The sequence below is a fragment of the Thamnophis sirtalis genome, unplaced genomic scaffold, assembly GCF_051295495.1.
Source record: "Thamnophis sirtalis isolate CommonGarterSnake01/CBP01778 unplaced genomic scaffold, rThaSir2_p1.2 scaffold_17, whole genome shotgun sequence".
NCBI classification, from domain to species: domain Eukaryota; kingdom Metazoa; phylum Chordata; class Lepidosauria; order Squamata; family Natricidae; genus Thamnophis; species Thamnophis sirtalis.
This window is the reverse complement of record NW_028261397.1, coordinates 1,284,474-1,300,879: the sequence shown is the minus strand read 5'-3', so window position 1 is coordinate 1,300,879 and position 16,406 is coordinate 1,284,474. Positions and strand designations below refer to the sequence as shown.

The window sequence follows — 16,406 nt, the reverse complement described above, 5'->3', positions numbered from 1 at the left end:
TTGTTGTTGGGGGCAAATATGCTGACTCTGTAAACCCCTTAGAGAGGGCTGAAAGCCCTATGGAGCGGTATATAAGTCTAACTGCTATTGCTATTGATCTCCTTCAGACAAGCCAAGTCAATGGGGAAGCCGGATTCTTCCCCTTCAGAAGGGTGTGACGGACCTAATCGTGTTTCACTTAACAACGGTGGCAGGAAAGGCCGTAAAAGCGGGCAAAAACTTATTTGACAATCGCCTCGCTTAGCAAGAGAAGTTTTGGGGCTCGAGTAAAAAAACAAAAATGACCACGAAGTTACCCTAATTGTAGTCGTAAGCGGAGGACTCCCTCCCCCCCCTGTGTTGAGGGGGAATTTTTGGGGTGGCTAAAAGGAAGAAGAAATTGTGTTTCCTGGGAGGTGCCAAAACAGAAACTCTTAACTAAGATAATTAAACTGGCCAGCTAACTGCTCTGAGTCACCCTTTCATTTGGAACGGAGGGGAGGCTGAAAGATGGGCCTTTGTTTCCCCGAAGCCCTTCGGCCGGCTGCCTTTCCTGGACTTCCTGTTGACAAAGATGAAACCCTCGGCAGCTGTGAGCACCTCAGGTTTCTAGTCCTTTCTGTTCCACTTGCGGAGGGGTTAGAATATATAGAATAACAGAGTTGGAAGGGACCTTGGAGGCCTTCCCATCATTTAGGCAGGAAAAAACTCAAAGCTACAGGTCCAGATGAGGTGGGACCTGTCTCAAAGACCGTCACTGGGAGATGGGTCTTGGAGTCCTTGTGGACGATCTCTCAAACATGAGCCAGCCGCGTGCAGCAGCCAAAAAAGCTAACGCAATCCTGGGTTGCATAAACAGAAGCATAGAATCAAAACGGGGTGAAGTATTAGTGCCGCTTTATAAAGCCTTAGCAAGGCCACACCTGGGATCCTGCGACCAATTTTGGTCACCACATTACAAAAAAAGGATGTGGAGACTTTGGAAAAAACTTCAGAGAAGAGCCACCAAGATGACCAAAGGCCTGGAGACCAAAACATACAAAGAACAGAATTGCAGGATTCAGAATTGCAGGATTCGTGTTTTCGGCCAGTCTAAAGAAAAGGAGAATTGGGGAAGACACGATAGGAGCATTTCCATATTTGAAGGGCTGCCCCAAAGAAGAGGGGAGTCAACTTATTTTTCCCAAGCACCCGAGGGCAGGACAAGAAACAACGGTTGGAAACTAATGAAGGAGAGAAGTAACCGGGAATCCAGGAGAAACTTCCTAACAGAACAATTAGCCAGTGGAACAGCTGGCCACCAGAATCTGTGGCTGCTCCGTCACTGGAGGTTTTGCAAGAAGAGATCGGACAGGCATTTGTCTGAAACAGTATAGAGTCTCCTGCTTGAGCAAGGGGGCTGGACTAGAAGACCTCTAAGGTCCCTTCCAATGCTGTTATTCTGCTAGTTTAATAAAGGGAAGGACCAGGGGAAACATGATAGCAGTGTTCTAATTATTTGAGGGGCTGCCACAAAGAAGAGGGGGTCAAATTATTCTCCAAAGCACCAGAAGGCAGGAGAAGAAACAATGGATGGAAACTAATCAAAGAGGGAAGCAACCTGGAATTCAGGAGAAATTTCCTAACAGTGAGGACGATTAACCAGTGGAACAGCTGGCCACCAGAAGTTGTGCGTGCTCCATCACTGGAGGTTTTTAAGAAGAGACTGAACAGTCGCTTGTCTTGAGATGGCATAGCATAGTTATTCTGCTTGAGCAAGGGGCTGGACTAGAAGACCTCTGAGGTCCCTTCCAGCTCTATTCTATTCCAACTCCAACCCCCTCCTGTTTAGGCAGGAAACCCTCTTCCCCCTCCAGACAAATGGTTCTCCGATCTCGTCTTAAACAATTCCAGTGTTGGAGCAGCCGCAACTCCTGGAGGCCAGTTCTTGTTCCACGGATGAATTGTTCTCCCCGTCGGGAAATTTCTCCTTCTAGGTTGCTTCTCTCCTTGAAGAAAAGGTTTCTGCGGGACAAAACAGGTTCTGTGGCTTTGGCTTTTCTGAAAGTCCCCGGGTTTTGCCGGAGCCGAAAGCCGCCGCCGCCGGGGATCGTGTTTCATTTCGGTATCGGCTTTCCTCTTGAACGGCGGCCCGATTGGTTTGCAGCCTAATTATAGAACCCGTCTGGAAGGTGAAATGGATTCTCCCCGGGCCTCAACCAGTTAGACCCACAGCAGCCAGATGAAGATGCTGGTGGCCGAAACTGGAGACCTCCGGGGTGGGGGGGTGGGGGGGGGCAAGATTGCTCTGCTGATTATTCTGAGAAAGAATAACCGTTTTATCAAGAGTTGGCTTTTGTCGGTTGTCTTAAAGGAGAGAGGGGGACGACGACCACAGGATCTGTCAAAAATGGTGTGGTAGGGGTCTCCTGCTTCGGCCCAGTGGGGAAAGGGGGGGTGGTGGACTAGATCAGAGGTCTTCAAACTTGGCAACTTTAAGACTTGTGGACTTTAAACGTGGTCTTCAAACTTGGCAACTTCAAACTTGGCAACTTTAAGACTTGTGGACTTCAACTCCCAGAATTAGTTAGTTCTAGGTTGCTTCTCTCCTAGTTTCCATCCTTAGCAGAACAACGGGAACCTTGGAGGTCTTCTAGTCCAACCCCCTACTCCTATACTTTTCAGAAAGCCTCCGGTGTTGAAGCTTTCACAATTTCTAGGCACAAGTTGTTCCACTGGTTAATTGTTCTCACTGTCGGGGGGAATTTCCCCTTAAGTTCTAAGTTGCTGCTCTCCTTGCTTAGTTTCCAGGAGAGAAATGCTTGCCTGGGGGCCGTCCTTGCCTCCCCTCTCCCCACTGTCCTGCTTCTCTCCAGTGACTTCGGAGCCCTGCTGGGCAGCTGACCCAAGGATACTTTCACCCCAGAAGGATTTGGGCAGAAGCACCAGGGTGGGTCAGGGCCTCGGGGATCCATTAATGTTTTACAGAATGGCAGAGTTGGCCATGAGGGGCGTGGGAGAAAAAAAATGAGGTGTTGAATTGTCTTTATGTGTCACACACTTAGTGGAAAAACAGCAAGTGAGCCTGGTTTTAACAGGAAAACTCAACACAGTTCTGAGCATCTTAGAAGCTGCCATGTAAATTCATTGCATAAGCCTGTAAGTCAGGGGAATCAAACCTTGGGAACTCTGAGACCTGTGGACTTCAACTCCCAGAATTCCCCAGGGGAGTCATCCCTCATAGCTACTTCACACAATTAATGCAGCAAAACCCTTTGGCATTGTGTCTCTCCTGCATTTCAGTATTTAATGGCCACAGGCCTCAAGAGTTTTAAGGTCCGATATTAGGTGTTTTGCATGTGTGCAACTGATCGATGGGATGCCAAGTTGTGGTTTTAATACAGATTTTTATCTGTTGTTTTATTATTTTATTCTACAGTTTTAAACTGGATGTTCCTTGAGTGTTTTTAACTTGCTCTGGTCTTCTGGTCTTTGACTAATAAACCTTGAATTGACTTGTAACTCTACAGCTCAGGGAAACTTATGCCTTTCAATAAAAGTTATTGACTCCCTGCTGCCTGGGGAATTCTGGGAGTTGAAGTCCACAGGTCTCAAAAGTTCCCAAGGTTGGACCACCCTGCTGTAAGTGATTCAGAGTCAGGCAGATTTGGCTGGCTGGCTGGCTGGCTCTCTCTCTCTCTCTCTCTCTCTCTCTCTCTCTCTTGGTCTGTCTGACAATTTTGCAGAATGCATCACACATCCTGTAAGAACATGGCGCAACGGGAAGACCTCACTCCCTGCCCTCAGGCCCTGAATCTTAGCAGACACTTCCTGGAAGGAAGCACCAAGCAGCGTAACAATCTTGGGAACACTCTTTGTTGCGTGTTGTGCAGGCCCTCGGGGGCTGCCTCCTGTCACAACTGGCAGTGAGGCACCTTAGATGCCTTTTATCCAAGGGCTGAAAGCGTTAACTGGGTCACGCAGAGCAGGGCTCTAGCAAAACCCGGGTGTCAGAGCAGCTAAGCTTCGGAGAGAATGGGCGAGTAACGTCTTAGTAGCACTCTGAGTAGGCCCTGCTGTTTGCCTGGGCGTCTTCCAGCTAATCAGAGGAGTAATTTGAGCGGTTGCTAGCAGGACGCCACTTCTTCAGGTTTACTTTGCTGCTGTCTTTGTACGTAGTAATTGATTGAGTCTACATTTCCCTACTGCGTTTCATTTTGGGGAGAGACCCCTGCAAAAGTTAATTCATTCCGACGACTCCCGGACTCTATGCCTAACCCCCCAATATATATATATATATATATTTTTCCAACTGAAGAAGTTACTTGGATGAGTAACGGAACAACTCCGTTGAATAAACTTTCTTCCAGTTCAGTCTACATTTCCATATTTATTTATTACTTATTTATTTATTAAATCGATTTATAGGCCGCCCAATCCCGCAGGACTCCGGGCTGCTTACATCGAAGAAAGAAGAATAATTTTTTAAAAAATGACAATAAAAACATCTTAAAAACAACACAGGTTTTCACAGCTTTCCTGAAGGCCATGAGAGTGGACAAGGTCCGGGATTTCTGGAGGTAGCTCGTTCCAAAGGGTCGGAGCAGCCACAGAGAAGGCTCTCCTCCGGGGAGCCGCCAGCCGGCATTGTCTGGCTGACGGCATCTGAAGGAGGCCCACCCTGTGGGATCTCACCGGCCGTTGGGAGGAATGTGGCAGTAGGCGGTCTCGGAGGTATGCTGGCCCTAAGCCATGTAGGGCTTTAAAGGTAATAACCAACACCTTGAATTGCATCCGGAGACCAATGGGTAGCCAGTGCAGCTCGCGGAGGATCGGTGTGACGTGGGTGTATCTAGGTACACCCAATATCGCTCGCGCGGCTGCATTCTGGACTAGTTGCAGTCTCCGAACACTTTCCATGTAGAGCGCGTTGCAGTAATCCAGCCATATTGCTGCCATCTTCCTCCAAGTTCTTCTAATGCAGTGTTTCTCAACCTTGGCCACTTGAAGATGTCCGGACTTCAACTCCCAGAATTCCCCAGCCAGCGAATGCTGGCTGGGGAATTCTGGGAGTTGAAGTCCGGACATCTTCAAGTTGACAAGGTTGAGAAACACTGTCCTAACCACTGCTGGGGAATTCTGGGAGTTGAAGTCCGGACATCTTCAAGTTGCCAAGGTTGAGAAACACTATTCTAATGAGTAGATAGGTGTCCGTTGGGATTGTGAAAATTGCATATGGAAAAACCACCCTTTGGGGGGGGAAAAATCAGCTCACCCCTTCTCTGCCGTGGTCTGGATTTGGGGTGAGCCGTTTTGACCCCTGAAATTTAATAGGGGGGGTGGTAGAACCAGGAGGCCAAGCGAGGCCAACTGCAGCTTTCCCAGCGGTGGCTTTCTCACAATGCCTCTGGAGGCTGCCGGTCACACTCGCTTCCCTGCTCTCAAAATGGCTGGCTGGCTTCCTGCATTGTTAATGTGGCTGATTCTCAATAGGAGCTGCAGCTTTGGGGCTCTGGCAGGCAAGAGGGGGGGGGTCTCGCTTCCATCCCCATCCCCAACTGGTTCTCATCCCCAGCTGGTTCTGGGGGGGCTCACAAAAGTGAGGATGAAGCCTGCTTTGCAGTCCAGCCTTGGTGGATGGGTGGGGCTTCCCCCCAAAGAGGCAAAAGCAGCTGAAATCCTGAGTACAGGAAGTCAGTCAATCAGAATAGAATTGGAGGGGACTCTGGAGGCTGTCTAGTCCAACCCCCTGTCAAGTAGGAGATCCTAGGCCTAGACCCCTTCAGGCGAGCGACTGTCTATAGTCTCTTCAGCGATGGAGCACCCACAACCTCTGGAAGCAAGTTATTGTCCCACTGGTTAATTGTTCTCCCTGTTAGGAAGTTTCTCCTGCATCCCAGGTCGCTTCTCTCCTTGATTAGTTTCCATCCATTGTTTCAGAATCAGAATAGAGCCGGAAGGGACCTTGGAGGTCTTCTATTCCAGCCCCCTGCTCAGGCAGGAGACCCTCGACCATTATCAGACAAGCGGCTGTCCAGTCTCTTCTTAAAAAGCCTCCAGTGATGGAGCGGCCACGATTTCTGGTGGCCAGCTGTTCCACTGGTTAATTGTCCTCTCTGTCAGGAAGTTTCTCCTTAACTCCAAGTTGTTTCTCTCCTTGATTGGTTTCCATCCATTGCTTCTTGCCTTGCCCTCTGGTGCTTTAGAGCAGTGTTTTTCAACCACTGTGCCGCGGCACACTAGTGTGCCGTGACATAGTGTAAGGTGTGCCGTGGGAAAAACACTTTATATATACTCAATATAGGCACAGAGTTAATTTTTTTTAACATTTTCTAATGGTGGTGTGCCTCGTGATTTTTTTCATGAAAAAAAGTGTGCCTTTGCACAAAAAAGGTTGAAAAACACTGCTTTAGAGAATAGCTTGGCCCCTTCCTCTTTGGGGCAGCCCCTCAAATACTGGAATCTTGCTATCAATGTCCCCCCCCCCCCCAAAAAATCCTTCTTTTCTCTAGTCTGGCCAGACCCAAATCCTGCAATTCCGTTCTCCCCACATTTTATCCTCCAGGCCTTTCATCAGTTGTTCTTCTTTGCCCTTTTTCCAAAGCCTCCACATCTTTTTTGCGATGTAGTGGCTTACGACCAAAAATTGAGCTCAAAATCTATGTTGCTAACGGAGACACTTTTTTTTAAGTGAGCTTTGCTCCAATTTACAACCTTTCTTCGCATGGTTATTAAGTGGATCACCGCAGTTGTTAAGGCAGTAACCCGGTTGCTAAGTGAAGCTGGCTTCCCCTTTGACTTTGCCCCTCAGAAGGTCGCAAAAGGGGGATCGCGTAACCCGGGGATGCTGCGACCTTCGTAAAAGTGAGTTATCTGCCAAGCAGCCAAATACAAATCACGTGACCATTGGGGTTGGGGATGCTGCAACGGTCATAAGTGTGAAAAGTGGTCACAAGTCATTCTTTCCATGTAGGGACTCTTGCAGGCTCCATACTCTGCAAGGCTTGTCCTGGGCAGCTCAGGGGTGAGAAAATTCAGCCGCTATCAGAAGGCGCAGCCCTGGAATTAAGCCTTGGAATTAAAATGTGGCATTAGAAGCCTTTGGTCACTCACAGGAGGCTTCAGGTGACCAGTCCCAGGATGCACTTATGGGGTCCCAAGGAAGGAGTAAACCGGGGAGCAGAACCCTTAGGCTGCCCAGAGGAAGGAGTTCAGCTCCTTGGGAGTTTCTCATAGGAGGAACAGTCTGGTTTAGTGGTTAAAGCACTGGGCTAGAACGCCAAAGACTTTCCTGCATTTGGCTGTGAAAGCCGCCTATGTGACTTTGGGCCAATCGCCAGCAGGTGAGGAGTTCCAGACCCGCCTTAGGCTTGAAAGGCAGCTGGGTGACTTTGGGGCCAATCGCCAGGAGTCAGGGAGTTCTAGTTCTGTTTTGGGCCTGAAAGCCAGCTGGGTGACTTTGAGCCAATCTATCTCTCTCTCAACCTGGACCGCCTCACAAGGTTGTTGTTGTGGAGGAAATAGGAGGAGGAGGAGAGAGATGTTGGATATGTTTGCGCCGCCTTGAGTTATTTGTAATAATAATAATAATAATGAATAATTTTTTTAAAAAAAACTGGGGAGAATTCCTCTCTCCCGGGCAAAGGAGGGCAACAACAGAAAACGACCCAAGGGATCCAAGCAGGACGCAGAAGCGGAACCTGCTCTGCTTGTCGCCTGGGATGTTGTCGAATCTCCGCACGCTTTGCCGAGGTTTCCAGGATGTACACAACTCATTTGTGCTTTTTGTCTCCTCCCACAGCAACCCTCCGTTGAGCGAGGAGATGCTGCCTCCCGGGGAATGGATGTGCCATCGCTGCACCGTGCGCCGGAAGGTAAAGAGATTTGGGGCATCCGGATACACACACACGGACGGGGACACACACAAACACACGGGCACACACACACCCTTTTTCCTCTCCTCTCTGGGAGACGAAGAATGGCTCCCAACAGCTGTAAGGAAATAAGCCTAGAAAAAGCACAGCTGGTACTTTTGCAGCAGGCAAAAAAGAGGCCACCTTTTATTTTATTTCCACCCCCCCTCTTTTTTTTTAAGCAAAACGTTTTTATTTTCCATTTTCCATAACATATAATCTCATGTATACTGTTACATAGCCAATATCATATTGTACTAATTATTAATGACATCAGTTCGTCTTGCCATCAACTCCCGGGGGGGGGGGGGGGGGAAAGAAATAAAAAAAAATGAAAACCAATTATTATAACCCCCCCACACACACACACTCTTAAAGGGGAAAATGCATTATAAATTTTGAGAAAATCTAGCAATGGTACCTAGACTTTTGTACCGTTTCCTAGTGCTTTACAACCCCCTCTCGCCAGTTGAGGGACCCCCCCCCCAGCAATCTTGAGGCCTCGTTTTAGTGACCTCAGGAGGACGGAAAGCTGAGTCAACCTTGAGGCAGTCGGGATCCAACTGTTGGAAGTGGGCAGAGCTAGCCTGCAATAGTGCCTTCTAACCACTGCGCCACCAATGCAGGAAGTTAGGGAGGGGGGCAGAGAGAAAGGGAGAGAGAAAGAAGAAAGTGGGGGGAGGGAGGAAGGAAAGGAAAGAAGGACTGGGGGAAAGGTAGGCAGAGAAAGGAAGGGAGAAAAGGGAAAAGGGAGGGAGGGAGGAAAAGAGGGAGAGAACGAAGGAAAGGAAGGGAGAGGAGGGGAGAGAAAGAAGGGGCAAAAATGGACAGAAAGATGGAAGGGAAGAAGGGAGAAAAGGGAGGGAAGGAGGGAGGGAAGAATAGCAATACCACTTAGACTTATATACCCCTTCACAGGGGTTTTACAGCCCCCTCTAAGCTGTTTACAGATTCAGCCTCTTGTCCCCAACAATCCAGGTCTTCATTTTACGGACCTCAGAGGGACAGAAGTCTGAGTCAATCTGATAAACTACAACACACACACACACACACACACACACACACTCCTAAGGAGTAACTCCCTGGAGTGAATTGCAGCTGGGGATGAGCCCTTCCTTGTTCCTGGGCAGCTCAGGGCTCCCGGCCTCCTTGGGCCCATTGCAGCTGTGGGCGGGGCACGTTGGCCCTGATCCACGGAGGCTGGCATCGGCCTTTCCCCCCTTTCCGGAGGGCGCTTCCCTTGCCAAGGCCCCGCCTCCTTCCAGCCAGTTCAAAAAGCCCGGAGTGTCCCCGTCCCCCCCCCTGGTTTCCATAGCAGCAGCGGCAGAGAAAGAAGGAGGGGTCCCCCAGGGTTCCTCCTTGCGGGGGGGGGGGGGGAGGAGGCGCAGGGGGGCTGAGGGGAAGCGTTTGGGCTGGGCTCCAACTGCAAGTCCCTCCCCCCAGCCTGAAGGGGGGGGAAGCAGCAGCAGCAGCAGTGCCAGACGGGAGAGCCTGGTGCAAGTGGGGGGCACCAGAGGTTTCCTCCCAGCCCTGGGAGGTTCCAAATCAGCCTCCAGAGCAGATTCTTTCTTCCCTCCCTCCCTCTAGAGTCTGATCTCTTGTCTCTCTTCAATCCATCATGTATGTATGTCTATCGTCTGTCTGTCTGTCTGTCTGTCTATCAATCATCCATCCATCCATCCACTGTGTCTGTCTGTCTATCCAATCATCCATTTATGGTATCTATCCTATCTGTCTGTCTGTCTGTCTGTCTGTCTGTCTGTCTGTCTGTCTGTCTGTCTCAGTCTATCTATCTATCAGTCTATCTATCTATCTATCTATCTATCTATCTATCTATCTATCTATCAGTGTCTATATATGTATCTCTCTATCATCTTTCATTATCTATCTATCTATCTATCTATCTATCTATCTATTAGTCTATCTATCTATCTATTAGTCTATCTATCTATCTCTATCTATCTATCTATCTATCTATCTATCTATCAGTCTGTCTATCTATCTATCAGTCTATCTATCTATCTATCTATCTATCAGTGTCTATATATGTATCTCTCTATCATCTTTCATTATCTATCTATCTATCTATCTATCTATTAGTCTATCTATCTATCTATTAGTCTATCTATCTATCTCTATCTATCTATCTATCTATCTATCTATCTATCTATCTATCTATCTATCTATCTATCTATCTATCAGTCTATCTATCTATGGTATCTACCTACCTACCCGCTCACCCACGGTTTCTCTCTCTCTCTCTCTTATCTACATTCACTTAGTCTATTTCTCTCTTTCTCTGTGTTCATTTGATCCATCCATCTACCTACCTACCTACCCTTGCGCTCTCCCTCTCTCCCTCCCTCTCTACTCTATCCATCCATCCATCCATCCATCCATCCATCCCCCATTCATCATCCACCTACCTACTCTTGGTTTCTCTCTGTGTGTCTGTGTGTGTATAGTCTGTTTATCTTCATCTAGTCTCTCTCTCTCTCTCTCTCTCTCTCTCTCTCTCTCTCTCTCTCTCTCTCTCTCTATCTATCTATTCACTTCATCCATCCATCTAATTGAGAAATCCCCCCCCCCGTCTCCCTCCTGGAGAGTCCCTGGCCTTCTCTGAAGAACGAGGGGTGTGTGTGGTTACAGCAACCAGTTGCTCCAACCCCCACCTGGAAGAAACTAAGGCTCATTGGTTCCATCAGCCCTTCCTTCCTTCCTTCCTTCCTTCCTTCCTTCCTTCCTTCCTCACCTGGAGCCTTTTCTCCACCTGGAACCCTTCCTGCTTGGCATCCTGAAAAGGGGCTGGGAGAATCCAGGGAAGGTCTTGGTTAAGCCCTGGCATATATCCCCCCCCCCTTTCTCTTTCAGTCCATTGTGTGGTTGTGACACACTCGTTAGAGCCCCACCCCCACCCCACCCCAAACATGAATCATTCGTTTCAACCCTGAGCTACAAATATTCTCCTTTATTGCTGGTTTCAAACTGCCTAGCCGGAAACTCCACTACCGGACAGCACAAGTCACCCTTGACTTGACTTAACCCAAAATGCCCGTTGCTAAGCAAGGCAGTTGTTCAGTCAGGTTTTGCCCCGTTCTGCAACCATTTTGTTAAGTGGATCCCTGCGGATGTTAAGGGAGTCACACAGTCATCCAGCCGGTCTGGCTTCCTCCATTGACAGAATGAATTCTGTTGATTGAGTTCATTTCAATTCATTTTTTTCAGAATTCCATTCATTGAGAACTGAATTCTTGTCAGAAGCCACCTGAGAAGGGTCTCAGTGTGTGTGTGTGTGTGTGTGAGAGAGAGAGAGAGAGAGAGAGAGAGAGAGAGAGAGAGACATGACCCTGGGACCCAGCAACTGTCGTCCATCCATCAATCAAATAAATCCGTTGAGCAGGGCCTGAATTTTGATCACCTGACTGAGGGAGTCCCTTCTTCTTCTTTTTCCCAGGGCCACTGTGACTTCAGATGGTCACTAAGCAGATGGTTATAAGTCGAGGTGGTCCTGCACAGGTAGACCTCGACTTACAAATGTTCATTTAGTGACCGTTCAAAGTTGCCACCGGGAGAAAAAAAATCAACTTATGTCCGTTTTTCACACTTGCAACCGCTGCAGCGTCCCCGGGGTGTGTTTGTGTGTCACAAGATCAAAACTCTGCCGCTTGGCAACCGGCTCATCTTTATGACAGTCGCAATGCCCCCGGGGGGGGGGGGTATGCCACACGATCCCCTTTTGTGACCTTCTGACAAGCAGAGTCCATGGCGCTCCCAGGTTTCACTTAACGAAGAGGGGACTAACTCAACTGCTGTGATCCCCTTAATAGGAGTGGCAAGAAAGGTTGTGAAAAGTGAGCAAAATTCACTTAAAATTGTCTCGCTTAGCCAAGAAAAAATTAGGCTGAATTGTGGTCATAAGTCAAGGACTACTTCTATCCAGCAGCCCCCACAGGGACTTCTTTGAGGTTCTGGGAAGAGATATTTTATCCCTCTGTCTCTTCCTCTCTCCTTCTATTTCTCCCTCCCACTCTTTTTTTCTCTTTCTCTCTCTCTTTCTTTCTTTCTTTCTCTGTCCCTCTATTTCTCCTCCCACCCTCTTTTTTCCTCTCTTTTTCTCTTTCTCCCTCTTTAATTAATTAAATTAATTTCTCCCTCTCTTTTTCTCTCGCTGTCTCTGTTTCCCCCTTTCTCCCCCTCCCTCTTTGTTGCTATCTTTTTTTTCTTTCTCTTACTCTTTCTCGCTGTCCCTCTTTCTCTTTTTTTTGCTCTCTGACTTTCTCTTTCTCTCTCGTTCTGTCTGTTTCTCTCTCCTTTCCTCCCTCTCTGTTGCTCTCTTTTTCTTTCTCTTTTTTCTTTCTCCCTCTCTCCTTTTTCCTTCTCCCTCTTCTCCCTCTCTCTCTCTCTCTTTCACATACGCACGCACGCACACGCAGAGTGCCCAGGGGAGGAAGGCTGACAGCTGTTTTGTGCCTTGCAGAAGAGGGAGCAGAAGAAGGAACTCGGCCACATGAATGGCTTGGTTGACAAGTCGGGCAAGAGGACCTCGTCTCCCACCAGCGATGCCGACTACTTGGACCGGGCGGGTGGCGGGAGCCTCCGGACCCTTCCCCACGCCCGGCTCTTGGAGCGCAGAGCGAGCCGGCCCGGCACCCCGACCTCCAACACCAGCACAGACACCCCCAACTCGGAGCAGATCGACGTGGACGAGGACATCATCGACGTGGACGACGACTCGGCCCCCGGGGCGGAAGCCGAGGGGGGGCAGCCTCACCTGAAGCGGCCCTTCGAGCTGCTCATCGCGGCCGCCATGGAGAGGAACCCCACCCAGTTCCAGCTGCCCAATGAACTCACCTGCACAACGGCCCTGCCAGGTGAGGGAGCTCCTTGCAAGGGGCTGTGGAGAGGGCCCCGGGTGGGCTGCTGCTTGGCTTCCACCATTGCCCGGATCAGGAACATGGGCCCGGTGGTTGAGCCAAGAAGGGCAGTCTCTATGAGCAGGCCTGGGCCCCTTTACGAGCTGTGGACTTCCTGCTGTCTCAGGAATCCTGGGATTGGAGTCCACAGGTAATAAAGGGGAAATGCATAGATTTCCCCTCTCCGCTCCCCAATATCTCCCTCGCCTCGTCTGCCTGTCTGTCGCGCGCCTGACTAAACCGCGGTGTCTAAAGCGCGGTGACAAAACCGTGCGACGAATGAGCAACTAATTAGCCCTAAAGCGCGCCGACAAAAATGCGCCGACAGAAGCGCGCTGTAACCTAACCCTAAACCTAACTGTAAATCTTACCTTAAATTAAATCGCGCTTCTGTCGGCGCGGTGTCGGCGTGGTGTTGTCGGCGCGCTTTTGACATCGCGGTTTTAGCGCCGCGGTGTTGTCGGCGCGCTTATGACGTTCACGCTTTTGACGGGTCACGGTCCCCTACATGTATATCAAGATCTGTATCTCCGCATCAGCCTACCTATCATCCATCCGTCTATCTGTCTGTCTGTGCCTTCCATCCATCTTTCTGTCTATCTGGGTCTATGGGCTTGTTTGTATCAAATTTAGGGATCTATCTGTCCCGTCCCCCCACCCTTTCCGGTGAGTGTATGTTTATATGTCTCCAATTTAGGGACCTATCTGTCATCTACCCACTCTGTGTGCGTGTATTTGTGTGTATCAAATTGAAAGAGCCATATAGATCATCAACCTACATGCCTACCATCTATTTATTTCTGTGTGCTCGCGTGCATCACATTTAGAGATCTATCACCTGTCATCTATCCTGTGTGTGTGTGTGTGCGCGCGTGCGTGCCTTTGTGGTGTATCAGATTTAGAGGCCACCCATCCCACCCCCAGAGCGACCCTCTTCCTGTTGTGTCCCATTCTACTTCCTGTTCTGCCCTGCCAGGTACTAGTAAGCGAAGAAGAAAGGAGGAGACCTCCGGGAAGAATGTCAAGAAAGCACAGCATGAGCTGGACCACAACGGCCTGGTCCCCCTCCCCGTCAAAGTCTGCTTCACCTGCAGCAGGTAACCTGCTGGGCTTGGGCTGGGGGGGGGGTGAGGTGTCATACTTGTGTCTGAGAACAGGAGGTGTTCCTCATTTCAGGAGCTCAACAGCACACACACACACACACACCCTCTTTCCAATACCCTTAAACCTCCCTCCCTCCCACCCCAAGCGATGCCCTGCCTTCACCTGAGCTTCAGGTGCCCTGTCATGTCCTCCAGGAAAGAAACCACCTGGAACTAAGGAGAAATGAAGAGGGAGCCAAGCTATTCTCCAAGGCACCTGAGGGCAGGACAAGAAGCAATGGGTGGAAACTAATCAAGGAGAGAAGCAACTTAGAACTGAGGGGAAACTTCCTGACCGTTAAGAACAATTCACCAGGGGAACTCCATGCCTCCAGAAGTTGTGAATGCCCCAACACTGGAAGTCTTTAAGAAGATGTTGGACAGCCATTATGTCCTTAAGTGGTGTGGGGGTCTCCTGCTTGAGCAGGGGGTTGGACTAGAAGACCCCAAGGTCCCTTCCAACTCCGTTATTCTATTTTCTATTTCCCTGACAGGGAAAACAATCAATCAGTGGAATGACTTGCCCCCCAGAAGTTGTGAGTCCTTGGTGTTCTCTGAGCTTGGTTGTTTTCTTGCAGATGTTTCGTTCCTTAAACTAGATAACACGCTCTGAGGAAGTTAGCTAGTTTGAGTAATGGAACATAGACCGATCAGATCCCACAGACTAGGCCTCCTCCGAATTCCATCCGCCGGCCAGTGTCGACTGGCGACTACCCGGAGGAGGGCCTTCTCTATAGCTGCTCCGACCCTCTGGAACGAGCTCCCAGTGGAGATTCGTACCCTCACCATCCTCCAGGCCTTCCGCAAAGCCTTAAAACCTGGCTGTTCCGGCAGGCCTGGGGCTAAAGAGTTTTTGCCCCCCTTCTCGAATGGTATGACTGTTGTGTGTTTTTAAATTGTGTATTGTTATGTTCTGTCTTTTTTATTTCTTGTCTGTACCCCCTTCCCTGATTGAATTGTGAGCCGCCCTGAGTCCCCTTCGGGGAAAAGGGCAGCATATGAATGTAATCAATCAATCAATCAATCAATCAACATCTGCAAGAAAACAACCAAGAGAGCATCAAGGACCCCTCAGCTCAAGGACAAATATTCTCCTCTATTGGGAAGTTGTGGGTCTCCATCCCTGGAGGTTTTTAAGAAGAGGCTGGACAGCCATTTCTCTGGAAAGGTGTAAGGTCTCCTGCTTGGGCAGCGGGTGAGGCTAGATGACCTACAGAGCCCCTTCCAATTCTGCTATTCTGGAGGAAGAGAGGATGGGAAGGCTGTTGAGATCAGCAAATGCCGCAACGTTCAAAACCGGGCAGTGGAACAGCTTCCCTCCAGAGGTTGTGGGTGCTTCATCCCTGGAGGTTTTCAAGAAGAGACTGGACAAGTCTTTGTCTGGAAAGGTGTAAGGTCTCCTGCTTGAGCAGGGGGTTGGAGTAGAAGGCCCCTGAGGCCCTTTCCAATTCTGTCCGTCTGAAGCTTCTGGTGGAATTCCTCTCTTTCTGCTTCCCCACGGTTGGGTTTATGGGTCACAAGTGAAGCTGTTTCTCACGTTACAAGGGGAGCCCGTAGCGGGGTTGAGGCCCAGTTCCCCGTTGGCCCCTGTCTTCCAGATGAGCAGGAGGTCAGAGGGTGGGAAGCGCGAATGACCACAGCAACAGGGATTCACAGTGACACCCTAAAAGTAGACAAGGCAATAGCAATAGCAGTTAGACTTATATACCGCTTCATAGGGCTTTCAGCCCTCTCTAAGCGGTTTACAGAGTCAGCATATCGCCCCCAACAACAATCCGGGTCCTCATTTCACCCACCTCGGAAGGATGGAAGGCTGAGTCAACCCTGAGCCGGTGAGATTTGAACAGCCGAACTGCAGATAACAGCTGAAGTTGCCTGCAGTACTGCACCCTAACCACTGCGCCACCTCGGCTCTTACAAGGGGGAATTGCCTCCCCCCAAAAAAGGGAAAACTAAATAATAAAGGTGGGAACAGTGGGGAGAGACTGGGAAAAAATCTGGGGAAGAAAAAATGAAGAAACTACAAAAACAAGAAAAAGAAAAAGCTAGGCGAATGGGTGAAAAGAAAAGAATCTAAGAGAAGGGGAATTCATGAGAGACTAAGAGAAAATGTTTGAAAGGAAGAAAGAAGGAAAAGGATTTACTAGTAGAATAGAATGAAATATGTTAACATTGCTAGTGGTACGTAGTTAATATGATGTGAGGGATTCGGATCAATACTATTAACTGTGGATAATTAACTAAGTGAAATGTTTATCACACAAAATTAAATTTGAGGATATATGTTATCTATAATAAAACAGAATAACAGACGAAATGAAATGTTAAATTTGATTAACTTAGAGGGGCAAATAATGATATTATTTTTTTGAATATATTTTTATTTATTTTTACATTTAAAACAGTGCAGTACCGCAAAGTCGAAGTGACCATACGTTCACATTATATACAACTAGTCTCAACCATTAACTGTTAGCCTA

The 16,406-nt window shown here is 48.9% G+C and overlaps 1 protein-coding gene across 2 annotated transcripts in view; it reads left to right on the top strand.

Annotated features, from left to right (window-relative positions):
- PHF12 (PHD finger protein 12) overlaps positions 1–16,406 on the top strand; it is a 57,404-nt gene that overhangs the window by 25,100 nt on the left and 15,898 nt on the right. For both annotated transcript variants that reach the window (XM_087702922.1, XM_087702921.1), the window contains exons 3-5: positions 7,760–7,832; positions 12,349–12,742; positions 13,761–13,881. In XM_087702922.1, coding sequence (XP_087559048.1) covers positions 7,760–7,832; positions 12,349–12,742; positions 13,761–13,881 — 588 coding nt within the window. The remainder of the gene's footprint in view (positions 1–7,759; positions 7,833–12,348; positions 12,743–13,760; positions 13,882–16,406) is intronic.